This window comes from Notechis scutatus, chromosome 1 (assembly GCF_049901735.1).
Source record: "Notechis scutatus isolate UNSWTSFEM ecotype Mainland chromosome 1, rNotScu1.2, whole genome shotgun sequence".
NCBI lineage: Eukaryota > Metazoa > Chordata > Lepidosauria > Squamata > Elapidae > Notechis > Notechis scutatus.
This window is the reverse complement of record NC_142009.1, coordinates 315,528,049-315,555,502: the sequence shown is the minus strand read 5'-3', so window position 1 is coordinate 315,555,502 and position 27,454 is coordinate 315,528,049. Positions and strand designations below refer to the sequence as shown.

The window sequence follows — 27,454 nt, the reverse complement described above, 5'->3', positions numbered from 1 at the left end:
TTTCTCTTAAACTGCAGAAAACCTCATACCCCAAAGAAGCTGAGCAAAAGAAGGACAACCTCTTTTCTCATCAACCTGTCCCCTCGCCAGAGGTCCTTCTCAAGATGCCACCACAAACTGAGGTATGACAGGGAGAAACCAGGTAATGGGCTCAGTTACAGTCCCTGGATGTGGATCTCTAAGGTTCATCTGACAGCCACACATGCTAGCCTCCAATAATTACACACTGAACTTCTTGCATACGAAAGGGAAGTCAGTATGGTATGAGTGTGCTTGCAGTGTGGGTTTCCACCAGATGTGCTTCATTTCTCAGGTATGCTACAAAATCTGCCAATTCCTTGGAGCAGATTCCAAAAGCATAGAAGAAACTGTGGGTGCAGCTGATTTACTATGTTAACTTGTAGGGAGCGTTTATAGATAAAATTCAACATACCTTGCATTGTTAGATTTTAGTGACATTTTAAAATTCATTTGGATTTCAGCAAAGAAATCTTCTTGAACTTCAGCAACTTTCCAAGTCATCCATTCTTCAGTCAAACAAGGCATCCAAATCCATATTGAAAGATGCTGAAAAGATCCTAAGAACAGTGCGCAAGAATAAAAGGCTTCTTGAAGAAAACCTGGAAGCCATTATTCGTGCCAAGGACGCTGATGCTTTGCATGCCTTCATCGATGAGTTGACAGCAGATCGGTAGAGTTCTGCATTTTGAATTTGCATTTTCTTTGTTCTAGGAATATTATTTCCCCCTTCAGAATTACAACCATTTAAAATTGACTAATATTAATTTTGTTTCCATCCTTTGTAAGGGAGGTCCAGAATAGTGGACAAATATAAAATCACACACCACCTGTATAGTAAAATTAACCCCCCAATATTCAAGTCATACCATTAACATGAATTAAAAGAACTACTCAACCAACCCTTAAAATGTTTAGAAACGTTTTGATCTAAAGGTGAAAAGTGTAGAGCCTTGGCATCCCTGACTTTCTGAAGATAAGCTTGTCACATAAAGAAACCTTTGATTTCATGCATTTCCAATAATAAATCAGAGGCATTAAAAGCTCCTGAGATCCAAGAAGGCATGATATTCATCCAAGATTGTTTTTAACTAAATGGTTAAAATAAACAGAACGGCGATAAGTGAGAAGCAGGCAATTATTTTCTATGCCTTTATTTTGGATGGCCAGGGAATTACAGTAAATATGAGCATGATATAATGACACCATACAAATAATAGGATGGGACCCTTGTATTGGGTGGTTGTAGTTGCTTCATTTATCCCTGACAACTTGTAGAAAGTTTTAATTTTGTTTAAATGATAAATTCCAGGAGCAAGACAAATTTCCGGAGCAATATTTTATTGATGGGGGTGGGTGGGTAGGAGAACTAAAAAAAAAGTTCAGGGCTTGTCCGTCTGTATAGTTTAAGGTGTACATGCACACACACAAATGAGTCTGTATGAGCTTCAAACTCTTCATTAAAGCATTTTTTTTTTCATTTTTAATGATATGATCCTCTAATTTTCTGCTGCTGTTCCTCTCTCCTAGAGATGTCCTAGAGGAAATACGGATCAGGAAGACTGTAGACGAATGGATTAAGATAATCAGCATGGAAATTCAGGTGTGGCAGAAAATGGTTTGTGGCAAAATACAACTGCTAAAAGATTTTCTAAATCTTTCCCAAACAAAGCCATTTCACATCTCAGTTTGAATTTCTTTGGAATTTTTGCAAATGCTAACAGACACGCCTGTTTCTAGCTTTTGAATTCAAGACCCCATAACAGCAAAATTCTTACCACTTGATTGTACAAAATTTATTGTAGAACTGTCCATTATCTGGGAATATATGGCTCCTCCAAATGTAGCAAATTATACTAAAGACTGCCTAAGATACAAACTGGACAAATAAGTTCTCCTTTACCCTTTCTTTGGACTGATTTTGAGTGCTTTAATATATAGTTGAAGGAAATACCTACTTTTGGAGAAAAGAAAAGTTACATTAACAATCTTGGAGTTTCCCTAAGTTACTAGATAACTAATAAAGTCATTAGATTGTTCTTTTCTTTTAAAAATAGCAGTCTTTTGCATAGGAGATTTTGAAGTAGCAGAATTTAGCAAAGTGCTAGAAGAACTTATTTGCATAGCCTTTATGATAATTTGAACTGCAGACAATTCGAAGAATGATAGGACAGAAACAAATAAAAGAAGTATACTTCCTTTTTGAGTCTTCAGTGTTTTTTTAAATTAATATTTACAAATTTATGTCATTGCTGATATTAGGCACAAGACCTTAAATCTTGTATGATATTGCAGCATAATACCAATTGTCTTCTTTCCTATGGATACTGTCAGCACTATTGTTGAAAACATCGCTCACACATTAAAACTCCATCAACCTTTGTATTATTCTAAAAGCTATCATTTTATTTCTGCTTTTACGCTTTCTTTTTAGGATGAAATGGCAAGGAAGGACTACCTCAAGGCACAACAGGCCGTCAAGACATCCAACAGAGAAACATATGCAAAATCTCATGGTCAAAGAATCCCCCAAAAAAGACTTTTGACTGCAACAAAGCCATCTCCAAAACTGCCAGACAAAGTGAGAATGCATTATATGGGAGCTATTGTGGGCTAAATCTAGTTCAGGTTGGACTCAGCAGAGGCCATCTAATCAAGAACTGCATGAAAAGGAGGAATTTACCCCTTGCTTATTTAGCATAAGCAGTCTTCAGGTTGTAACGGCAATTGGGACTGGGATTGCTGTCGCTAAACAATGTGGTTGTAAAGCATGACGTCAGGTAACTACATCACTTAGCAACAGCAATCCCACAATCCTGGTTGCCATCATAACTCCAAGATTGTGTGGGTTGTTAAGTGGAACGAGTTGGGAGTCCTAGGCAAGGAGTTCAATGGGGCTGCACAGGTGCTGCGCAGGTGTGTGTGTGTGTGTGTGCGTGCAGCAAGCAGGTATTGGGGAATGCAGGTGGGCCAATGGGCCATGTGTGAGCAGAGTGTGCTTGAGCCATCATAATTTTGAACTGTCACTGAACAAATGGTCATGTTGGAGACAGTTTTTCTTATCTGCTAGACCTTTAGCAATAATATTGGGGACTTTCAGTCGAAGTATATACAAGTAGTGCTTGTTCATAACATTTTGTAATCCACTGTAGAGGAAAAATGACGTAGGCGCCAAGGAAGCCCAGCTGTCAACCCTGAAGTTCAAACCAGCCTTTGTACTTAACAAAGGTTGTTAAGTCAAATTTTGAACAGTCACTAAACAAAAGGTTATTAAGTCAGTTTAGTGACTGTTTGAAGTTATAGCAGCAATGAAAAAAATGACTTAGCACTGTTTTTCATCCTTCTTGCCATTGCAGCATCCCTGTGGTCATGTGATCAAAATTCAGATGCTTGGCAACTGGCATGTATTTATGAAGGTTGCAGTCTTCTGCGGTAATATGAAAATCAGGCATAAGCCACTTTTTTCAGTGCTGTTGTCATTTCAAATGGTCACTAAGTCAAGGACTATTTGTACTGTAATAAATAAATAAATGTAGCCTTTTATTTCCTAGATTTAGGTGGCTAAATATAATGATTCTTATATAACCATCTATCTATCTGACGTCAAATTTCAGAATGATTTTTTCTTTTTTTAAGCAGGTTTCTCTGAAAACAAGGTTGGAAGCACAAAATGAAGAGTATCTTTCTCAGGTTTATGGCAGGCCAGTTTACCAAGGTCACAGAAGCACCCTGAAGAAATCGCCGTATCTGCGCTTCAATTCTCCACCTCCCAAATCAAAACCTCCACGACCAAAAGTAATAGAAAGTGTTAAAGGTAGGTAGTGTTTTATTTATTTATTTTCCTCAAAAGAACAACATTTCAACAGCTTGCCTTTCTATTTTAGGGTATGTTTTATTCCACCATGATCTTATAAAAAATCTGTAGAGTAATATAGCTATTTCTGATAAATAACATATTCATGACATTTAATTATCTTTGCCACCATACATGCATTAGAAATGGGTGCAAATATAAAGAATTAGGAAAATCTCTTCGTTGTTATAGAGATGGCTAATTTATACTACTATGTAAAAGTAAAAAGTTGAGGTTTGATGCTATTATCTTATTCTACTGCAGAGAAGTCTACTGGGAGTCGGAAGTCAATGCCTTTTCTTTCTTTTTTCCCTTTTCCCTACACTTTTTCTTTCCCTTCTCCCTCCCTTATTTTCCTACTATTTTCTTTTGTGGTTTTGTATTTTATATTATAAACTAATACAAATAATAATTAAGAATTAGGAAAATCTCTTGAGCCAGCTATTCTCCTGTCTCCAAAAGAAGGGCAGTCTTTGATTTCTGTAAAATGGAGAATTTCTTGCCAAAGTAGGTCTTGGAGAGAGTTAGTCCTGCTATCATTCTCCTCCTTGTAGAGATAACTGAGCAAATCAAATAGAAGAGAATAACAGTTGGAAGGGACCTTGGAGGTCTTCTAGTCCAACCACCTGCTTAGGTAGGAAACCCTATACCAGGGGTGTCGAACTCAATTTCTTTGAGGGCCGCATCAGGGCTGTGGTTGACCTCGGGGCGGGGAGGGGAGCTGACTGGGGTGTGTGGTGAACTGGATGGGTGTGGCCAACTTGATGCCATTCCCCAAACTGCTGGCATGTTTCCTCTTCGCAACGGGTAGACTGGACCAAAGTTACATTGGCCTGATCTTTTATCTTTACACCAGGCAGACCGGGCCAAAGCTACGCTGGCCTGCTCTTTCTTCACACTGGGTAGACTGGGCCAATCTTTCCTCTTCCCATTGGGTAGACCAGGATGGCCCTGCGGGCTGGATCCAACCACATTATGGGCCTTAAGTTTGACATCCCTGCCCTACACGACTAGACAAATGGTTATCCAATCTCTTCTTAAAAACTTCCAGTATTGGAGCATTTACAATTTCTGGAGGCAAATTATTCCATTGATTAATTTTTCTAATTGTCAGGAAAATTCTTCTTAGTTCTAGGTTGGTTCTCTCTCTGATTAGTTTCCACCCATTGCTTCTTGTCCTGCCCTCAGGTGCTTTGGATAGCTTGACTCCCTGTTAAACTATGGCTTACTTCAAAATTGATTTTGCACAGTGTGTGAATACATAATTAATCTGATTTCACCAGGTACAAAAGTAAAATCTACCAAGACACAGACCAGCCCCCATCTGGACAATAAAGTTATCAGTCTTAAGAAGCCAGAATTAGTATCTGCTATTCACCAGGAACTACAGTATCTTTTCAGCCCAACAAAAGCAATTCGTGAAGCATCTGGTTCTCTTGAAGGTCATCTCATTCCAATGGCAATTCCATTAGGTATGAATTAAAAAGTTACTCAAGCAGCCCTTATTTATCGAAAAGTGGATCAGATAACTGTGGAGATTCAGTGGGTTTTTTTCTTCTGATTATCTTAAATGCCAAGCCAAATCTTAATTTGATATCTCTTAGAGTCACTCTGTAAGGGATTTGGTAGAGAGAGAGATAGGCCAACAGACTGACAGACAGACGAAAGATCTGTTCTTAAAGCTTGAAATTCCCACAAATGAGGAAAAATGTCATTTGTCAAATGAAAGTCAAATGAAAAGTCATTTGACTTCCGATTTGAAACATTATGTAATAGAATTGTGTTCTTCATCTCTAGATACCTCAGATTTGATTAGCCCAAAAAACTGAAGGACTGAAGATTGAAAAATCTGCGCCATATTTTTACTGAAATGATTGACCTGCCTTACAATATATGCGTGGGTCAATAGGCCTCTCTAGGGCAGCATCTAGTTTGCAGCATTGGCTGATGAGATTTCTCAAGAAGGTGATAAGCAGATTATGAAGGAAACAGCCCTCTTCCATTTAATATTGAAGAATACTCTCTGAATGTTGTTTTGATTTAGCCCTCATATGTATAGCTATTGATAAAGCAAGAGATAAGCTCCAAGGTATTTTCTGATTTTTTACCATAAATTTTGATTTATGACTCCATGAACAAAAGAATGTAGGTGCTTGTCAGCTATCTTGTTTTACATTTGTATATCGAGTTGCAATTTTTCAATCTGTTTTGAATTTCCCATAATTCTTTTTCTTTGGATATCTTCTTATCCGATTCATCTTTTTTATTTATTTTAACTTTGCCTATAGTTTTGTTCCTGGTTAGAATCCATTCACGTTAATTTTCATTGCTTTCTTTTGTTTTGAATGTTCATAGGGCAAAAACAGATCAATCTCATCTCACCTCAGCCTTCAGAAATAAATATAGGTGAATTCCATCCTGTTACTGTGACAACTTCTGTTCTTCCCCCTTCCTCTCCCCCACCACCAAAGTCAAAAGTGAACAAGCCCAAAGTCACAATAATAGAAATGAAATCAGAGAAAAAGGATCCTCCCAAACTAACTATGCAGGTATGGAATAAAAAATAAGAAATATTTAGTGACTTAATAGTCACTTTGAGAAAACTGTATCTTCCTCTGTTTCTGTCCCTCTCTGGTAGAAAAGCACAATGCCCACTTTTGTATCTGGAGACCACAGAAAGAGCACACTATGAACAGCAATTTTTGAAAGAGAAATTGTAAGGGGGAGTATAGGTGGGAACATTCCTAAAATCAAATTAAGCTGACTTAGCTGAGATATTCTTAGTCTATTATTATTTAAGCAGTTATGTTTTCCAAAACACATAATAGTCTTCTGAAGTCACACCTTAGAGGGGGGGGGGGGGGGGGGGGGGGGGGGGGGGGGGGGGGGGGGTGGTTTTGTTTTTTTTAAAAAATTTTTTTTTTTATTTTTTTTTTTTTTTTTTTTTTTTTTTTTTTTTTTTTTTTTATTTTTTTTTTTTTTTATATTTTTTTATTTTTTTAGTTTTTTTAATTAATTTTTTTAATAATTTTTTTTTTTTTTTTTTTTTTTTTTTTTTTTTTATTTTTTTTTTTTTTTTTTTTTTTTTGTTTTTTTTTTGGGGGGGGGGGGGGGGGGTGGTTGGGGGTTGGGGGAATGTTTTTTTGTGGGTGTGGGTTTTTTTTTGGTTTTTTTATTTTTGGGGGGGGGGAGGGGGGGGGGGGGGGGGGGGGGGGGGGGGGGTTTTTTTTTGGGTTTTTTTTTCCCCTTGGTTCTTTTTTTATTTTTTTTTTTTTTTTTGGGGGGGGGGCCACAGGTTATTTTGTTGTCGGCGGTGGTTTTTGGTAGGGTTGGTTATTTTAATTACTAGAAATTTGTTTAATAGACTGATAATTTATCAGATAATTAGTAATTTTTAGTGCTGGAGTGAGCATGATGGCAGATTCCTACGTCTAAGTACAGACATACTGCAAGTACATTTGTTTAAATTGATTTTTTTTTTAAAAAAAATCCTTTGTAAATAAATGTCCCTTAGGTTACTCAGATGGGATGATTCCCCCCCCATTTTTTTGTGGAGCAAATATTGCATCAAAAGCTCAACCTTGTCATCATCCTTTTTCATTCAATTGTTGCTTCTGGAGAATATAAAACAAACAAACCATTTTTAATCTTCCTGAAGTTTTTTTCCTTTGCCACCGCCACGGTAGGGCAGTGTGTTTTCATTCTTGCAAACAACATAGAACCCTTGGGGGTGACGAGTGGGAGCAGTGTTAACTTGATAGTTGGACTTCTGGCATGCTGATTGAGAAATTCTGGGAATGGAGTCCACATATTTTACAATTGCCAAATTTGAAAAGTGCTGACTTAGAAGTTGTGATTTGGATACAGTTCCATCTCCTAAGAAATATAAAACTTATATGAGGTGGTTTCTGTTCGCTTTCATTCTTAGCCATTTTGAAAGCCTTTCGGTTTAAAAAAAAGTTTTAAAAACGCTAAACATTAAAAAATAGATTCAAATTTATTAAGAAGAAATCTTATTAAGCAATATTTTTGTGCATGTAATATATTATTTTGCCCTCATATTGTGTGCCTTTTATGATAATGTCAGATTGATTGATACCCATTCCATTTTCAGCATACCAGAACAATTGTACTCTTTGCTTTTACAAATAGCTTGTCAAAATTAATTAATACTTAGTCTTATTGATATTGGCTAGACAGTTTCCCTTTTTAGCAGAGAAAACTTCAGCTTGAAGTTTTTTCTCTGAAATAAAAATAGCTGCAGCTGTCGGATTGGTGTTGAAGGATCTCTCCCATTTGGCTACTTTTCTACCCCCTTTCTTTATTCTGGACATGGTCTGGCTTGGAGAAGACATTAATGATACTGACAGTCCTACTTTCTGTCTAGAGTACAGGTAGTCCTCTACTTACAACACATCATGTAGTGACCATTCAAAGTTACAATGGCACTGAAAAAGTGACTTATGATGGTTTTCACAGTTACAACTTTTGCAACATCCCCATTATCATGTGATCAAAATTCAGATGCTTGGCAACTGGTTTATAATTATGACCATTTTAGAGACCTGGGGGCAGGGATGGCATTCAACTGGTGTTTCTACCGGTTTGGTGACTACACTGCACACGTGTAAAAAAACCTTAAGCTGTGCCACCCAGAGAGCTGAAAAGCGCTTAGTTACGCAGCATTCAAAAAGCCTCTTTTTCTCTGCTTTTTCAACCTCAGTTGTGCCAGGCAAAGCAGCTGAGGTTGAAAAAGCAGGAAATAAAGGACAGGTAAGAGCCCGGGCAGGCAAGCAGGTGGCCAAACAGCAGCAAACACAGAACCGGTTTGGTGTCTGCTGCTCTTCAGAGCTACCGATTCTATAGAGCCGGGCAGAACCAGTAGCATCCCACCCCTGCCTGGGGGTCACGTGATCACCTTTTGCAACCTTCTGAAAAGCAAGCCAATGGGGAAGCCAGATTCACTTAACAACCAAGATACTAACTTATCAACTGCAGTGATTCACTTAACAACTGTGGCACGAAAGGTCGTAAAATGGGGCAATACTTAACAAATTCTCACTTAACAGAAATGTGGGGCTCAATTGTGGCCATAAGTTGAGGACTACCTGTATTAATATGTAAATTATAACCTATTTGTGTTTTGTGTATCCATTGCCACAGCATAAATGATAAAGGTGTGATTGAGATGTGGCTTGGATACAATTCAGAAATGAAAAACACAATTTGTGATCTTTCTTTGCAGACACTACCTAATATTGATATTGATAGCATCTCAAGTGACACTACAAATGAAAACCAGGTGTCTTTACTATCTGGTCCTGCAAAGGCTACAATACAGGTATCTGTTGGTTTCCAATAAGCAAACTTCCTGTAATATTGCTGAAAAGAGAATTTAACATTGATATGCTTCACCTGATTAATTTCTTATAAGAAAAGCCTTTATGTATAATGGTATGTCATTTGAAAACCCAGGTGATTACTGATTGATGTTGAGTATTTTATAAAAACAGCCATATTCCCTCACTTTATTCAAACCAAATTCTTGACTTACCATACAGATTTCTTCATTCCCACTGCTTCAACTTTTCTGTTCCTTCTGATATACTCAACTCTCACTTCTAAATAACAGAATGGACAGAAGACATGTTCTCAACTTTCATTCATCTTTGTTGATCATGTATTACACTATCTTTCTACCACCATTTGTGTGCCTTCATCCCAAGTCATTTCATCATTTTTATTTTTAATATGGGGTCTCCTTTAGCTTTTTTCATCCACTTTAATACAAATTTTATTTTTATCAGATTAACTACATTTTCTCTGCCTTAATATTAATTGTGCTTTTCCCCCCACTACATTATTTGCAATTATCCTTTTCTTGCTATTCACATTGAATAATGGTTTTTCTTATCCTCATTTTTGCTCTAATTCTGTATTATAGAAAATATGTATTAATTGTGTTGAAACATTTTTCTTGTTTTTATTTTCATGCAGGACTTCTACTTTCTACTGTCATTTTTTATTTTCATTTCTTTCATTTTCTTCTATGCACAGTCATCACCATATTAAAAATGGTCTATTATATCAGAGAATTTTTCTTCATCCTGTAATCCTTCACTAATTATCTCAGTCTTTCATCATAAATAATCAAATCAATTATGCATTTATATTTATTTTTTTGTCATGTGTATTTATGAATAGACATGTTTAAATCTTTATTAAAACAAACAAAACCTTTTCTAAGCAACCAGTTAGTATTCTCATTGGTCTTTATGTGGCCAAATCACTTTGTTTGTAGGCTCTTATCCTGTTTCCATCCATTGTATGTGACATTCATGTTACATACCTTAGTCCCGCCCCTCAATATCACATTCTTTTATTTTCTAGTACTGTACTTTTGTAGCTAAATTTGAGAGATAACTGAAATCTGTCTTTTATGTAGCCCACTTCAGAAGACAGCTTGCTTCAGAATGAAGATCTGAAACTTCCAGGTGCTAACTTTATTGATGCTACTGATATTACTCAGGTCAGTTTTCGGATACTCTACCTTGCAATATAAAAAAGTAGCTTAACCTTTTTAAACACTGCTGCTTTTACCCATTGCAGCTTATTGCCTTAAATGCATGATTAACTGTTAAATGCATGATGGCCTATTATAATAGAAACAAATCACATTTTGTCGTTCTGATGTGTTTATGCTTAAAATAACAAGATCACCATTTATTGGTGCTGACAGTATGGTAATGAGGCACATGGGCTTGTTTTTTCTGTCTAATATCGTCATGCTACCTTAAATTCCTAAAGGAAAAGCAGGTTATGAGTTAAATGTGTAATATTTCTCTATTTTTATAGGAAGTAATACCTTCTTGCTAGTGAAAATCCTTTTTAGTTAAAGAAGCCTTTACTTAGTCATTTAGTATCAACTTAGGCAAAAAGGCAGCTTGTGAAATAACATTAAAAGACACTAAGACATCCATTTATAAGATGTGAAAGAAATTTCTGCCTTCTTCCCCATTTGGAATTACCTTTACCATGAATTTGGTTATAGTAACAAACCTTTAAAAATCAAGCTGATAATACACAAGAGATCTTTAATCTGAAAGTCTACTTACTGATATTTAAAAATGTAAAAATACTTACGGCATTAAGGAACATTTTCTTAACAGGTTTTTGAAAGTACAAGCATGCAAGGGTTCATGAAATGTTTAGCAGCCTTCATGTTAAAAAGAACATATGAGCGAAGAATAATATTGTCTTCTAATTGCATAATACATTCCTGGTAATGCATCTCAATGCTGGTTTTGTTCTTTCACTGGTCTTAAAGTTAATTTGTCCCCATTGCTACTTGTTTGTTTTGTAGTGTAATTTGTAAGCTACCTTCTGTGATGATGCATGCAACTTCACCTATCACCAAAACAAACCAGTAATCACACAACTCTTTAGTTTTTAAGCTTTTTACCTCTCCATATGAATATTAGCTTGAAACTATCTCAATTGCTGTAATACCTCCATGTGCCAGATCAAACTCTTGTACTGGTCACCCAGGATGTGACCCTAGAGCAGGGGTGTCAAACTCATGTCACAGCACCATCACATGACTTTTTTCCCTTTCGCTAAACTGGGCGTGGTCATGGTCAGCATGTGATGCATCCGGCCCTTGGGCCAGGAGTTTGACAGCCCTGCCCTAGAGTGTCTAAAATCTGAATAATCTCTGCTGGTTTTTTTCAGTCTGGGTTTTTATATTCACTTTATTATTAGGAGCCATGGTGGTGCAGTGGTTAGAATGCGGTATTGTAGGATACCTCTGCCCACAGCCAGGAGTTTGATGCTGACCATCCTTCTGAGGTCGGTCAAATGAAGACCCAGATTGTCGGGGGCAATATCTTGACACCGTAAACCTGTCAGAGAGTGCTGTAAAGCCTAAGTCTAAGTGTTATTTCTATTAATGTGGTAAATAGAATGTATTGAATTCAAAAGCAATGGTGACTGTGAATGTATGTTGAATGTTGTTTGGTTATGTTGCCATCAGGAAGAAGGAGATGATGACAGGATGTCACAGTTCTCTGAACCATTCCTACACTTTAGCAGACAAGGAGACATCAGTTCTCCAAAATATAATGGACCTCCATTTCCACCAGTGGCTCCAGCACCTCAAGTTTCAGCCGATATTCTTGATAAGATAATAGAAAAACAAGAGATCCTGGAAAACAAATTGATTAGTTGGTGAGTTCTCAATGACCATGAAATGGTGATCATTATGTTTCAATCCCATTCATGCTTTGTAATGTTTATTTGATTTTTTCATGATGTGTAGAGGTAGTCCTTGACTTACAATCACAATTAGGACTGGAGCATCTGTCACTATGACCAGCGATGCAGTTGCAAATTGTGTTTGATTTTACAACTTTTTTTTTGCTCCAATTGTTAAGTGAATCATGCAGCTGTTAAGCTAATCTGACTTTCCTCATTCACTTTGCTTATCAAAAGCCCCTGGGACACTGATGATCTTAAATGCAAGGATTGGATGTAGGTCACTTTTTTCAACACTGTTGTAACTTTGAACCGACATTAAACAAATGGTTGTAAGTCCAGGATTACCTGTAGTCAATTCACATAGTCAGACAAATATCTCAGAATACATTTCAGCATCCATGACAATAAGAGGATGAAGAGACTCATTTGAGAGAGAAATTTACACAGCGCTGATAAAAAATGAAGTATTAAGGGGGCAGATAGATAGGGGTAGATAAAAGCAGAAAGGTTGACAGTGAAGAATTTGAAAGGCAAGAAAAAGGAATTATTTATGTAAGAAAATCCTAAGCCCATGAACTAACACTACTTAATGTAGCTATTTGTAATCAGTATGCTGAACAGTTTAATTGCAGTTAGAGAAAATATAAACATGATTATTCCATCAGGGTAGAACAAGAAGTAATGGCACGAGTTATCAGCGGAATGTATCCAGCTCAGAAAGAGGTGATTCGCTACTTAAGCTCATCGGAGAGTGAAGAGAGCCAAGCTGTATCCTCGGACATTGGTAAGTAAAAAAACAAAAAAAACCAAACAGATGTCTTATCCTGGTTAAAGAAGAATGGGTGGCAAGCTTTTACAGAAGGTGTCCAGGAAAAGGATTCCTATAGTAAACTTGAATCTGATAAATTGGATTTTTCCTCAATTCGCCTAGTTCTACTGTTTTCTTAAATACGTGCTGTGGCCTCCAACACATTCCCTCCCACATTTTTGTTTCTGTAGCAATAAGAAACAAGCTCCAAACAACCCAACCTAATAACACATATTAATGCAAGAATTGCAGAGGACAGGTATTGGATGGTCATGGTTTAGTATCATGAAAATCTGATCGACTTCCACATCGTTTTCCAGCCAGATTCAGATCCTGACAGAAAGTGATTGGCCCAAGGTCATCCAGACCTTTGTGACTCAGATGGGACTAGAACTCCCAGTTTTCTGGTTTCTAGCTTGATGCCTTAACCATTACACTGAGCTGGCTCTAATTATGAAAAATAAGAAATAGTAAACTGAGATATTAAATGTTTCTATGGGCTTGTCCTTTAAAGCCTACAGTTAAGCATTTAGAATCACATATAAACAGAAAGGCATAAGGGGGAAATGGGGTATCATTCCATCACTTGCATTGTCTCTCACATCATTCCTAGCAATACTCTGGCTCAGGATCAGCTTTGGGATAGCAGAAACAACTGAAAATGAGGAATATAGTTCATAATATCCAAACCTTATTATGTATAACTTTTAAGTTGAATTTCTGCTTGTGTTCTGATCCATCTTCAGTTGAAGCAGCAGGCACTAAAGGTTTTCAGCTATTTGTTGATGCTGGCATCCCAGTAGATTCTGATATGATAAGACATTTTGTCAATGAAGCCCTTGCTGAGAGAGTCGCTGTAATGCTGGGCAACAGAGAAAGCAAAAAAGCTGCACTGGATCCAGTTGTTTCTTCAAGCGTGCCACAGTTGGCAGAAAAGGTAAGTTGTTTTCTTTTGTACTTAATTTGAGACTAATAAAAGTTCTTTGGAGTTGGGCAGCCAATAATTTAACGTTTTTGGCTGCTATTTAAATGGTTTAAACTACAGCTCATTCTCAACTTACAACCATTAGTTTAGTGACTGTTCGAAGATACTGGAAAAAATAATAAAAAAACAGATCTGCCAACATCTAGAAACAAGTAAAGTAATAAATAGCAGTCAGCACAGATTTTTTTAAAACAGATCATGCCAAACCAATCTTACTTCATTCTTCAACACAGTGACTAAATTAGTAGACCAGCAAAATACTGTGGACATAATATATTTAGATTTCAGCAAGGCTTTTGACAAAGTAGACCACAACCTACTTCTTAGTAAGCTAGAAAAAAGTGGAATAGATAGCACCACCACTAGATGGACTCGCAACTGGCTGGCAAACCGTACTCAACGAGTAGTCCTTAATGGGTCTAAGTCTACAATGGAGGGAAGTAAGCAGTGGGGTGCCACAAGGTTCCGTCTTAGGCCCAGTACTCTTCAATATCTTCATTAACGACTTAGATGAGGGAATAGAAGGGGAACTTACCAAATTTTCAGATGATACTAAGCTGGCAGGAATAGCTAACACCCAAGAAGATAGGCTCAAGATCCAGATGGATCTTGACAGACTAGAATACTGGGCCATATCTAACAAAATGAAATTAAATGGAGAGAAAAGTAAAGTCCTACACCTAGGCAAGAAAAACCAAAAGTACACATATAGACTGGGTGAAACCAGGTTCAATAGCAGTAACTGTGAGAGGGATCTTGGAGTCTTAGTGGACAACCAGCTAAATATGAGCCAGCAGTGTGCAGCAGCCGCCAAAAAAGCTAATGCAATCCTAAATTGTATTAACAGAGGGATACAATCAAGATCAAGGGAAGTAATAATACCACTCTATAAAGCCTTAGTAAAACCACACTGAGAGTACTGCATCCAGTTTTGTTCACCACATTATAAAAAAGATGTTGAAACTCTAGAAAAAGTACAGAGAAGAGCAACCAGGATGATTAGGGGACTGGAGGCTAAAACATACAACGAACGGTTGCAGGAACTGGGCTTGGCTAGTCTAGTGAAGAGAAGGACCAGGGGAGACATGATAGCAGTCTTCCAATATTTGAGGGGCTGCCACAGGGAGGAAAGGGTCAAGCTATTTTCTAAAGCGCCTGAAGGCCAGACAAGGAATAATGGATGGAAACTGAACAAGGAGAGATTTAACCTGGAAATAAGGAGAAACTTTCTGACAGTGAGAACAATCAAACAATGGAACAGAAGTTGCCCTCAGAAGTTGTGGGAGCGCCATCACTTGAGACTTTCAAGAAGAGATTGGACTGCCATTTGTCAGAAATGGTGTAGGGTCTCCTGCTTGGGCAGGGGGGGTTGGACTAGATGACCTACAAGGTCCCTTCCAACTCTGATTATCTGTTAAATCTGTTAAACCTGTTATAATGGCACTGAAAAAGTGGCTTATGACCATTTTTCAGCTTACGACCCATGGTCATGTGGATTAAAATTCGGGTGCTTGGCAACTAGCAAACATAGATGACAGTTGCACTGTCCTGGGGTGATGCAATTGCCATTTGTGACCTTCTACCAGCCAGCTTCTGGCAGGCAAAGTCAATGGGGCAAGATGGGTTCTCTTAAGAACTGCAGTGATTCACTTAACTACCCAGAAATGGTTGAAAAATGGAGCAAAATTCATTTAACAACTGTCTTGCTTAGCAACAGAAATGTTGGGCTCAACTGTGGTTGTAAGTCAAGGACTATCTGTGGCAGCCAGGGTAGTTGCTTCAGCAAGCCACCTGATTGACACATCTTGCATCAGCTGTACCTTCAATCAATCATAATAGAGCTGGAAGGGACCTTGGAGGTCTTCTAGTCCAGCCCCCTGTTCAAGCAGGAGACCTTGTACCATTTTAGACAAATGACTGTCCAGTCTCTTCTTAAAAGCCTCCAGTGATGAAGCACCCATGATTTCTGGAGGAAAGCTGTTTCACTGGTTAATTGTCCTCCCTGTTAGGATGTTTCTCCTTAATTCCAGATTGCTTCTCTCCTTGATTAGTTTCCATCCATTGTTTCTTGCCCTGCCTACAAGTGATTTGGCATATAGGTTGACCCCTTCCTCTTTGTGGCAACCTCTCAAATACAGGAATACTGCCATCATGTCACCCCTTCCAGATTAAGCACAATAGTTGCTTTTCTTAAAGTGTATTATAATAATCTTACATTATCTATGCATTAGCAATTATAGTAAGGATCCAGGAATGACCACACTCGGAATATCAACCAAAGTTGGCAATAAGTATCCCTAACTGTGAAAGTAATTTGAGCTTCCAGTGTGGATGTCCCTAGATGTATTCTTGACCCAGGTATCTGTTCTTTCTGAGGAATGTAAATTTCCCAGTTCTAAACCCCAGAAAATCTTTGTCTTCTTGGGATTCAGTCTCAGTGTAGTAATCTTCATCCACCTCATCCACACAATCGCTACTTGAGGACATGCACAGCCTCTCCTGGTTCAGATATTACCTAGTAGAGTTTAAGGTCATCTGCCTCTTTGTGATACCTGCCTCCAAAATCTTGTATAGCCATCCCGAGCAGTTTCATACAGATAATAAATAGCACTGAAGATAGAATACTGCCTTATGGCACAGCACAGTGAAACTGGCAAGATGCACAGAACAAATATCCAGGACCACAATACTACAAGGGCTGCTTAGAAGCAGCTGAATCAGTGGCCATTCTGTTTCTCCATAAGGCTTTGAGAAGATCGGTGGCTTTGTATATTCTTTTGGTCAGACAGTGGCTTGGACAGCAAAGAAAGATTGGTTTAATCTTATTCTGGGCATATAAAATTCGAGAACTAAGCCTCAGTATGAAGGCAGATCTTGGCTTGCTTTAACATGACATTCTATATTTGTACTCCAAATCCAGACTTATTACTTACTTGGTTTTGTATCCAGGCTGAAGAATCAAATGCATTAAATTAACATTGTCATTGACCAGTAAAATATTTGTGCTTTAATAAACTCTCCCTTCTTGGAATAGCAAGCATTAGATTCATTTAATTGAGGATTATTAATTAATTGGCTCAATCAAAATTTAAAGTTATAGCAGAGATGCGTTAAAAGCAGCAGCAATGAGGATGGTTTCAATAGTTTTAGTATTTTTATTACCTTTGTGTGTCTTTTTTTCCTTTTCAGGAAACTATATTACCTACTCCATCAGTCACACCTGAATCCACACCATCTCCATCACCACCACTTGTAAAAGAATCCTTTACCGTAAAAACCCCAGAGTCCTCCATGTCTATTAACGAGATGGATGAAGATATGGGTGCAATAGGTAAAAATACAGATTTGCAGACTACAAAAGGAATTATGATTTATATGTAACAATCTTTGCTTTGAAGCATGATTTTTTTTTCTTTTGAAGAGCTTTCTTATAAACAAGGTTTCATGTTGTTTTCATCACAAAGCATGATTTTAATCACTCAAAGTACATTGGAACAAAGTAGAAACATATGCATCCAGATGCCCCATTCAGCCACCTGGTTGCTACAGCTGTAACTTCCAGACCAAGCATAATTGTAGCTTTACTTAAAGTGTACTATAGCAGGGGTCGCCAACCTTTTGGACTTCAGGGACCACCAAACTCATAATTTTAAATCCCGCGGACCAGAGACCCTGGGAAAATCCCCCAAAAAATCTGCAGGAAAATTCCCCACCCTGTTTTCCTACCAGTCGATCATTCTTTATTTGGGATCGCAGCTCCGTTCTCGGGGTGGGGAGAGAGAGAGACTTTTGTCTTCATGCAGGAAAAGCAGCAGAAGTATTTCTTTCTCTCCCCCAAACTCCGCCAGGATGCCTTGCAGGGTCCCAAAGACTCATTTCTGGTGGGGTTTGGGGGAGGAAAAGAAAGATTTTTGCTGCTTTCCTTGCGCACAGCCAAAAGCAGAAGCAGAGAGAAGCAGCCCAATGGCCAGGCGAGGCATGTGGAGCAAGTGGGCCAAGTTCCCCCACTCTGCCCTTTCTCCCCTCCCCTCACTACCTTGTGTTGTTCGCAATGCAAGCGACGCAAGCCTTGTGTTCCCAAGGGCCATGTGGGCGGCGCAGCCTTGTGTTCCTGCACAGTCTAGATTAATTGCTTTGGGGGGTACTTTAGGGGTGACATTTCTCTGTGGACCACCAAAATTTTCTCGCAGATAACCAGTAGTCCCCAGCCCACTGGCTGGCAACCACTGTACTATAGTAATCACATATTATCTATGCTCTAACAACTGTAGTATGGATCCAGGAATGACCATACTCAGAATATCAACCAAAGTTGGCAATAGCCATTCCGCTTTCATCCAGTTTTCTTCCATGCCACTTCACATTATATCATGCAGCATACTTGTGTATTTGAGAATTGAGCTTAAATAGTTTTTGTCCCCACCTGCAATTTCCTAGATGCCCATCCAACATCCAGTAGTTTTACGTAGGACCTGTGGTTGATTTGAAAAAGGACGAGGGCTCCAGCAGGGTGGGCTAACTCCATGGATTCCTTCCCTGTGACTCAGGGCACTAGCAAAATGAACTTTGCTTGTGGCGCTGCACAGAGTTCCAATAGCGGCATTTCTCTCAGAGTTCCTGTTTGCATCCCAACTCTTTCCTTGCCTGTAAAAGCTGAGACATGTTATAGTGGGTATGAAAAACGGCAGTGTGTGTGGGCAGACCCCTGACAGCTTATATAGAAGTTAGCAAGCCTTTTTCTTTTTTGATAATCAAGTGAAAGAAATTGAGGCTTGAATCTGATGCTAACTTTCCTTAGGTTTCCCATCCTTTTCATTTCCTTCTACATCAGGGGTGGGCAAACTACGGCCCGCGGGCCACATCCGGCCCGTTGGTGTGTCCAATCCGGCCCGCCCCTGAAAAAAAAATAGCTGGGCGTGGCGTATTGCCCTGTGCCGCGTGGCCCCCAAAGCTGCAAAACAGTGCGGAACGCTCTCGGGTGGAAAGAAAAGAACTTTGCAAAGGCCTCGGCTGGGAGTTCGAAATCACCTTCGAGTGCGACTTCTCCGAAGGTGAGTCCCCGCCGATCCTTTTTTTTCCGGGCTTCAGGCTTAAACTTTGCAAAGGCAAAGTTTGCAGGCTGGAGCCTCTTCCCACCGAGGAGCGGGAAGGGTCCGGGGGCGGGCTGCTTAAACTTTGCTCGGGCGGCACTTTAAAAGCCTGCTCCCAGCACCCAAGCAACTTCCCAGCAACTTTTGGCTTCCTTTTAACTTGCGGGCGCTCGCGCCTGGCCCGAGCCGCGCGGCAGAGGGAAGCCTGGCGGGCGGGCTGCTTGGAGGAGGCGACCCGGCGGTGCTCCGGCAGCAGCAACAGGCAGTTCCGCCCGGGCTCCGCTCAGGTGTCCGGCTGGGGCTGTCAGGAGTTGCTACTGCTGGCGCAGCTCGTGCGGCTCCAGTCCCACGTTGCCTTGGGAAGGAAAAGGCAAAACCAGGAGCCGCTGAGCCTGAGCCTCCGGTGCCGCTGCTCCCGTTGCAAAGCACCGCCGCGGCTCTTCCTTTTTGCCTTTCCTTCCCGAGGCAACGCGGGACTGGAGCCGCACGAGCCGCCGCCGGCGGTAGCAACTCCTGACTCGGGGCCTCCGAGGGGAGGAAGGAGGAGAAGAGGGAGGGGAAGGGGGCGATTCCCAAAAAATCTTGTGCTGACCCGGCCCGTCTGTCAAATTTTAAAAGTCAATGCGGCCCCCGAGCCAAAAAGTTTGCCCACCCCTGTTCTACATCCATCTGATAGATCCTCTCTGTGAAAAACTTAGGATTACTATAATTTCAATGCAAATAATGATAATAACCTGAAAGAATTTTCAGAGAAGGGAGAATGGCTCCAGCTATAGGGACTAGATTATTCTCTCTGCATTACAAAAAAAAATAGACAACAATATAATTTGACCTTGCATTCCCTTTCTCTTTCCCCCCACCCCACAGTACATGCAGGGTCTGAGGCAGTAGTTGTCAGTACGGTTCGTACACCTGTGGTTACCCCTACAGCAACACCCATAGTAGCCTCACCAAGCCCTCCTATATCAGACCGCATCCTGGACACAGGACTGATGAAAAGACAAACCTCTCCCAATGCATGGGGAGATACAGAACTTCCTCTGGAAGAAGAAAAGCCGAGTCCACAGAGTGAAGAAGATTATCATCCAACAGCTGTGTGAGTCCTCCACAACGTTAATGACTCTTGCGGCCTTCAACTGCAAGAATAAGACACAGCCAAAAGAAAAGCAATACAAGACTAGTTTTTATGCCAAATTGAAATTGTCTTTCTGGCATTTCTTATTGGCTAGGTGGAATGCAAAGAGGCTTTTTAATATTTTGGAATATATATTGAGCTTTGCGTCATATTATAGCATGCTCATCTCTGTGCTGCATTTACTCCAATGCTAGCCCCCCAAAAATATAATGCATTTTTTAAAAGTAGTAGGCCCTATGTTACTCTCTTCAACGAACAAGCAGTGGTTTTTAAAGAAATCCCATAGAATAAAATATACAGGTGGTCCTCAACTTACAATATTTCATTTAATGACCATTTGAGGTTTGAAGCACTGAAAAAAGTGACTTATGACCATTTTTCACATGACCTTTGCACCATCCTCATGATCACATGATCAAAATTCAGATGCTTGGCAACTGGTTCATACTTATGACCGTTGCAGTGTCTCAAGGCCACATGATCCCCTTTTGCGACCTTCTGACAACCAAGGTCAGTGAGGAAGCCAGATTCACTTAACAGCTGTTACGAACTTATCAACTGCAGTGATTCACTTAACAACAAGAAAGCAAGAAAGATCGTAAAATGGGGCAAAACTCACAACATATGTCTCACTTAACAACAAATTTTGGGCTCCATTGTGGTTGTAAGTTGAGGACTACCTGAATATAGATCAGGGTTTAATTGTTCTTGGTCCTCTCTTAGTTATTGTTTGCTTGCAGATGTTTTATTACCCTACTAGATAATATCTTCAGTGTAGATTAATATGGGGTTTTCTCCCCTCCCCCCTCATTATATGCTATACCCGTGATGGCGAACCTTTGGCATGCGTGCCAGAAGTGGCATGCAGAGCCCTTACTGATGGCACGCGAGCCCTTGCCCAGAGCTGGTCTGTTGCACATGCGTGGTGCTGCACGCCCGATAGCTGATTGTCGGGTATCTGGTGTGTATGTGGGGGGTGCGCAGGAGACGCGTGTGCATGCACAGAGATGCGCAGCACGTGGGAGTGGTGGCATATGCATGCACAGAGATACACAGTGTGTGGGTCATGCGGGCATGTGCAGGGGCGCAGGGGGGACCCGCGTGCATCGCCTTCTGGGTGCTGGCGCGCGAGCGTGCAAGAGCAAGTGCACACATAATTGTCGGTACAGGAGCCCCAAAAGATTAGCCACCACTGTTCTATACCTTTCCCTGCCAGTTTTTGGAGCTGTTGTTTTTTTCCTTGGCAGTTCCTTGATTAGGATATTGTGGTCTGCTTGTCTGATAATAACCCTTATTTATCTGGATGCTGATTGCTGGAGAGAATGTTTCCTTCCTAACCGTTTTCCCCACTAATTGTCTCTTTTCCCTGTTGCGTAAAGTTGTTTTATTCCTGTGTTTCTACTGATGACTGATTTGTCTAAATGCCAAGCTTCCAGGAATTCTGCAGGGTTTTTTGGATTTAGCTTGGTCTAGGATGCTCACAGTTTTCCAGTTGAAACTGATTGAGTCTGCCCCTGTGTTAGGAGGTTAAGAAATTTTCATTGTGTCTTTTGATTGCTAGTTGGTTTTCATAGGTCCCTTTGCTAGTCTTCTGCCTGTCTGACCTAAGGCTGTAACAGTCCTTACACTGTAGTGCTGTAAATGATTCCTATTTGTTCTTCTTGGATTCCTTTGTCTTTTGGTTTACTTAACGTGTTTTGGAGAGGTTTGTTTAGTTTGTGTGCTGTGGTTGTTGCAGTGTGCTTGTAATAATCCGTTAGCTGTTTCTGAGATATCTTGATGTATGGCAGTATTGTCATTCATTGATTGTGCTGTAGTGTGTTGAATGATCAGGTACTTTTTGATAAAGGTGCATGGGAATCCATTTTGTTGGGTGATAATGTATAGGCAATCTATTTACCTTTTCCGATGCTTTGGGTAGCTATAGTGCATTTGCTTTCATCTTAAAGACCTTCTTACACAGGTCTTCTTGTGGGAGGTTAAGTTGTGACTTTGGTAATGGAGCACGTGGTTAGTGTGGGTTGTTTTTCAATAGACTTGTCTTTCTAATTTGCTGTTTCTTCCTGCTGATGAGGATATTCAGGAAGGGTATTCTTCTTCCCTAGTGAATGTTATTCTTCTGGAGATGTTGTTGGTTAACGTGTCTTCTCCAGTTGTTCCTTTGTTATTATGGCAAAGGAGATGAAGCTGCTGTGTACATACCAGATCCATAATTTTTGTTTTATGTGTGGGAGGGCCATAGTTTATAGTACTCTCTGCTATTAATCCCATGGACCTTCCTCTGGTTTGTTGGTATATTTGTCCATCAAACTGAAAGATAGTGGCAGAGATTGATGCTGTCCATGATTTTGGACATTTTGAACATAGCGTATTTGGCTAGATCAGATGAGTGAAAGCAATTCCCAACCTTTGTGGCTTGGCGACCCATTGGGGGGGGGAGAGGGGAACTGGGCTCCATGAATAGCGGGCCTGTGTACACATGTGTGCACAGCTCAACTTGCACAAGCAGTTGGCTGGTGTACATGCACGCACACAACTCAACTTGTGCAAGTTGAACCCTGCACTCATGTGCACACACGATAGTCCACCACTCGTGCAACTCAAGCTGTGTTCATGCCGGCCCGTCACTCACGGGGCCTGGTTCTCATTAGGCCACAGGCCGCAGTCCAGGGACTCCTGCTCTACGGGGCATTTAAGATTTTTTTAAATAAGTTCTTTGGCTATGCTGAATGCTGGGAGCCCTGCTAATGATATAATTGGACAAAGAGGTATGTTGGACTTGTGTATTTTGGGGCATTCATGGAAGTGTAGGAAGATGGATCCACTGCTTTTCATCTGCCCTTGTTCTTCTTTTGTGATTCAATCTTTCTTGGTTAGCTCATTAAGGATGCTCCTGATCAGGTTGTCTAGTTTCTGTATTGGGTTGGTATTTCCTAGGATGTGGACATATTTGTCCGGCAGTAATTCTTTGGCTTTTTGTATATATTGTATTCTGTCTATGATAATTGTCATTTGACCTTTATCTGCTGGTAGGATAGTGAAGCATTTTCAAGAAATGTTAGCAAATATGAGTCAAAATATGTGCCAAAATGATACGAGAAATATTTTAAAGGAATGCTAGCAAATATGTGTCATCTATTATTTATAAGGATTTTCTTTGGTCACTTTTAGTATAATGTCCGTGGGTAAGCATGAAGAGCCAGAAATTTTGGTATTGCCAATCTCTCCGGAGTTACCTAAGACCCACAGTCCACTTCTTGCAGAACCTAGAGCTCCATCACCTTCCATGGAAACATCTAGTTCTGACTCCTCGGAAGAAAGCAGTCCAACTACTACAGAAACTGAGGCTCCAGACAAACCAATTTCTGAAGGAGAAATTCTGTACAGCTATGGTCAACTGCTAGCTGCAAAAGGTGATGCTTTTCCTGACCTTCTATCATTCTTGTAACATTTTATTTTTTTAAAGAACTCCATATCCAAGAGAATCAAGTCCTGATATATGTCCTATAGTAACACAATTTTCCGAGAGTTTTACATATTTAAGAAGACTATGATATAATTCTGGATGTATTACTCCAGATAGCAAGGGTTGAGAATATCTTAACACAATAAAAATACCACAGCTCTGGAAAATGCTTTTGCAATGTGAGGCATTCTCTTTAATCCCACAGTTTTGGGGTTTGGAATGAAGTAATTGCTTTTGTTTCCCTTATGGGTATTTTGTAACCAGATTGGACATGATACTCTGGCGCAATCACGTTTATGAGTCCTACCAGTCTGGAAGGAAAAGGAAGAAGAAACCCTTTCAGATTAAAGGGGAGAGAGAAGATGCCAAACCAGTGGAAGAGTAATTGCTGTAGACTTTGGCAAACATAAATTTTGAACCTAATCTAAAGGGAGGATTTCCTACCCATTTCAAAAATCTGTTTTGCAGATATGTTTGCAGACAAAATCCAGTTGTAACACAAGTGTTCATTTCACAATTGTGTGTTTCTCATCTTTATAGCTTTAGCAGAAGGAGGACTGTCTTTTCCAACCATCAGTGACAGTTTTGCCTGCACTCTTCATGATGCCCCTGAGATGGTAATAAAATCACTTAAAAATTAAACATTGGAACAAATATGATGCTGTAGTCTAATGGAGTATATATTTAAACTGTTTCAATAAATGCCAGTTTTGGGTACACAGTAAATACAGAGTAGGAGATTGGCTTATAAAATAGAAAAATGATCATACTTTCATCCTGGCTGGCCAAAAGAGTAACTAGTTGGCTTTCATGCAGAGTAAATGTCCTGATTTTAAATCCAAGCTGATGGGCTAGTAGCAGAATCTCTGGGAAGCCCAAGTCAATTATATGCTTTTTAAGTTGAAAGCAGTACTTTATTTACAACAGTAACGAGAAGTTGACACAGTATGTTATGGACTTCATATCCAAAATGTCAACTCTACTCTATTGTCATCTCTTCCCCCAGTTCTTTCGAAAATGCAAGATAGAAATTGATCTTGCTGTGTACTTTGTTTGACTAGTAATTCCAATATTGTCTAGGAAGCAGTGTTCTTTAGAAAAAAAGACCCAGTACTTGAAGAAGGTTGATGTCATATAGGTAGTCCTTGGTTAACAACCACTTGTTCTGCGACCATTCAAACTTATGATGGTGTTGAGGTAATTCCCCGTTAGGAGAATGAGCGCATACAGGGAGACGTATTTGAGAGAAGTGTTTGAATAATACACACACAGTACACAGATACACTGTACAGTAAATGTAGGTTTTTACTTCCAGAAAGGTTTAAGCAAAGTCCAAACACAGTCCAAAGTCATTCACAAGTAAATCAGTCAGTTTTCAATCCAGGGATAATCCAAATATCAAAGTCCAGTGTCAAAAAACAGTTCAGTAACAGACTTACATTAAATCCAGAAATATCAGTCAATTAGAAAAAATGGAGGAACGGCAATATTTTCCAACAGAAGGAAACAGAGATGCTCACTCAGACACACTCTCTTCTGAGACTAAGACTAAAACAACCCAGGTTTCTGGCTCCATCTTATGGCCGTTTGAGAAACCACACCCAACTACAGTTTTGCATTTTCTTAAAGATACAGTTTTAAAATGTTTATCCTGGTTTATATATTTCTAACCCAAGTACCTGTTAGGTGACTTATATTCCTAACAGATGGTGTTGAATGAACACTGGTTACAACTAATTTTCAGAATACCAGCTCTCCCAGCACCCTGTGGTCATGCCTTGTGATCAGGGCATTTGACAACCAGCTTGCCATTATACCAGTTGTAGCATCCCACATGATGTCAATTTGTGACCTTCCTACCAGCTTCCCACAAGCAAAGTCAGTAGGGAAACTCGAGTAAGTCTCCCCCATCTGCGCACCTTCCCTGAAGTTTGCTGCACTCGCATACACCCCCCTGCGTCTTACATACCCTCTCCCACCTGGCAACAGCCATCCCAAATCCCACTGAGCTTTTTCTGTGCCTCTTCCCACACCTCCCCTGCCACTCATGTACACTTGTGTACCCTCTCCCACCTGGCAGCAGCTACTTATCTGCCACCCAGCCTGCTTGTTAGCCATTTGGGACTTGGACCTTCCTGCTATCTTCCCCTCTGACTTTGATTATTGGAAGCCAGCAGGAAGTCGCAAGGAGGTGTTTACTTAACCACCCTCAGTCCTTGCCTAATGACAGCAATGGGAACTGCAGGGATTATCATTACTAAGTGATGCAATCTCATGGCACTGCACTTTATGACCGCCTTGCTTAGTGATGGAAATTCTGGTCCCGATTGTTGTCATAACTCAAGGAACACCTTTATATCTGTTGACCATGGTCCAGGTTAGTCCATGTACGCTACTTTGTAGTCATTTCTAGGTATTGGATAAATGAGCAAATGTATCTCAGTGATAGGACCAGTAACGTGTATGCATAATAAAATCCAGGTTTAATTAGCAGGATTTTTTTTCCTACTCAAAGGATGGGAAAGATTAAGTAACTGTGCCCAACCTAGTATTTCTAATTACCGTATATGCCGGCGTATAAGACGACCCGGCGTATAAGACGACCCCCAACATTTCCACTCAAAATATAGTTTGTTATATACTCGCCCCTCTTCCGCACGCCTTCCACTTTTGCACTTTTTTTTTTTTTTTTGAGGCACTTTTGTCTACCGTGGAACGAATCCCGTGAAGCCGAAAGGAGCAGCCAGCCTTCTCCCAGCTCCCAAGGAAACGAGGCTCGCACCGCCCGGGCTCCGCTGAGGTATCCAGCTGGGGCTGTCAGGAGTTGTTAGCTGGCGCGGCTCCGCGCGGCTCCAGTCCCGCGTTGCCTCGGGAAGGGAAAGGCAAAAAGGAAGAGCCGCGGCGGCGCTTTGCAATGGCAGCAACGGCTCCTGGTTTTGCCTTTCCCTTCCCGAGGCAATGCAGGACTGGAGCCGTGCGGGCCGCGCTAGCGGTAACAACTCCTGACAGCCCCAGCTGGATACCTCAGCGGAGCTCGGGCGGTGCGAGCCTTGTTTCCTTGGGAGCTGGGAGAAGGCTGGCTGCTCCTTTCGGCTTCACGGGATTCGCTTTCCACGGTGCGCAAAGTGCCTCAGCCGCGGGCAGCCGCAGTGCTTCCCAATTACTATTTGCCGGCGTATAAGACGACCCGGCATATAAGACGACCCCCCCAATTGGAGGCATCTTTTTCAGGGCAAAAAAGTCATCTTATACGCCGGCAAATACGGTAACTGAAGTTGCAACTCTTGATCTTGCAAACTGAGAATTCTGGGAATTGCAGTGCTAGCATATCTGGCTGTTAGAAGATTGGGGAAGGTGTTTCAAGAATGTCATGTTTATTATATATTTATTTATTTTATTCAATGTGGACACAGCCCGACTCCAACGTATACATGCATAAGTATGTACATCCTGTACATGTACATTGATGCTATAATACGGCTTCAGTGCTTTTTCTGATGTTTTAATGCTCCTATTTTTTTAAGCTGCTGTTTCATTTTGAGAGCCCACAATGTCAGGAATGTGGTTTATCTTTTATGAGTAGCTCGGGGGGAAAAAAAAAACACTATTGTGTCTTTTAGGATTATGACCCTCCCAGTGAGGGACAAGTGATACGGAGACCTCACAGAGGACCCCACAGAGATCAAGTCCTTTCTCTCTTTTCAAAACTGAACCAAGCTCCACTTACTTTGCCTGAAGAGAGTTGCCATTCAGAGGTACCATTTATTTCTAAATCTGTTGTAACGGGAATGGGCAACTTTTTCTCTTTTGAAAGCCACACTCCTTTACTATGATCTGTGGAGA

General features: G+C 40.3%; 1 protein-coding gene across 4 annotated transcripts in view; it reads left to right on the top strand.

Annotated features, from left to right (window-relative positions):
- KIAA0586 (KIAA0586 ortholog) overlaps positions 1 to 27,454 on the top strand; it is a 67,012-nt gene that overhangs the window by 14,301 nt on the left and 25,257 nt on the right. For 2 of the 4 annotated variants that reach the window (XM_087952354.1, XM_087952352.1), the window contains exons 13-29: positions 18 to 122; positions 483 to 691; positions 1,549 to 1,621; positions 2,453 to 2,599; positions 3,658 to 3,832; positions 5,155 to 5,343; positions 6,227 to 6,420; positions 9,117 to 9,212; positions 10,317 to 10,400; positions 11,904 to 12,097; positions 12,793 to 12,911; positions 13,682 to 13,872; positions 17,110 to 17,251; positions 19,887 to 20,106; positions 23,317 to 23,558; positions 24,152 to 24,228; positions 27,232 to 27,366. In XM_087952354.1, the coding sequence (XP_087808480.1) occupies positions 18 to 122; positions 483 to 691; positions 1,549 to 1,621; positions 2,453 to 2,599; positions 3,658 to 3,832; positions 5,155 to 5,343; positions 6,227 to 6,420; positions 9,117 to 9,212; positions 10,317 to 10,400; positions 11,904 to 12,097; positions 12,793 to 12,911; positions 13,682 to 13,872; positions 17,110 to 17,251; positions 19,887 to 20,106; positions 23,317 to 23,558; positions 24,152 to 24,228; positions 27,232 to 27,366 (2,592 nt within the window). Of the gene's footprint in view, positions 1 to 17; positions 123 to 482; positions 692 to 1,548; positions 1,622 to 2,452; positions 2,600 to 3,654; positions 3,833 to 5,154; positions 5,344 to 6,226; positions 6,421 to 9,116; positions 9,213 to 10,316; positions 10,401 to 11,903; positions 12,098 to 12,792; positions 12,912 to 13,681; positions 13,873 to 17,109; positions 17,252 to 19,886; positions 20,107 to 23,316; positions 23,559 to 24,151; positions 24,229 to 27,231; positions 27,367 to 27,454 lie in introns of all 4 variants that reach the window. The other 2 variants (XM_087952353.1, XM_087952351.1) reach the window with 1 other exon arrangement.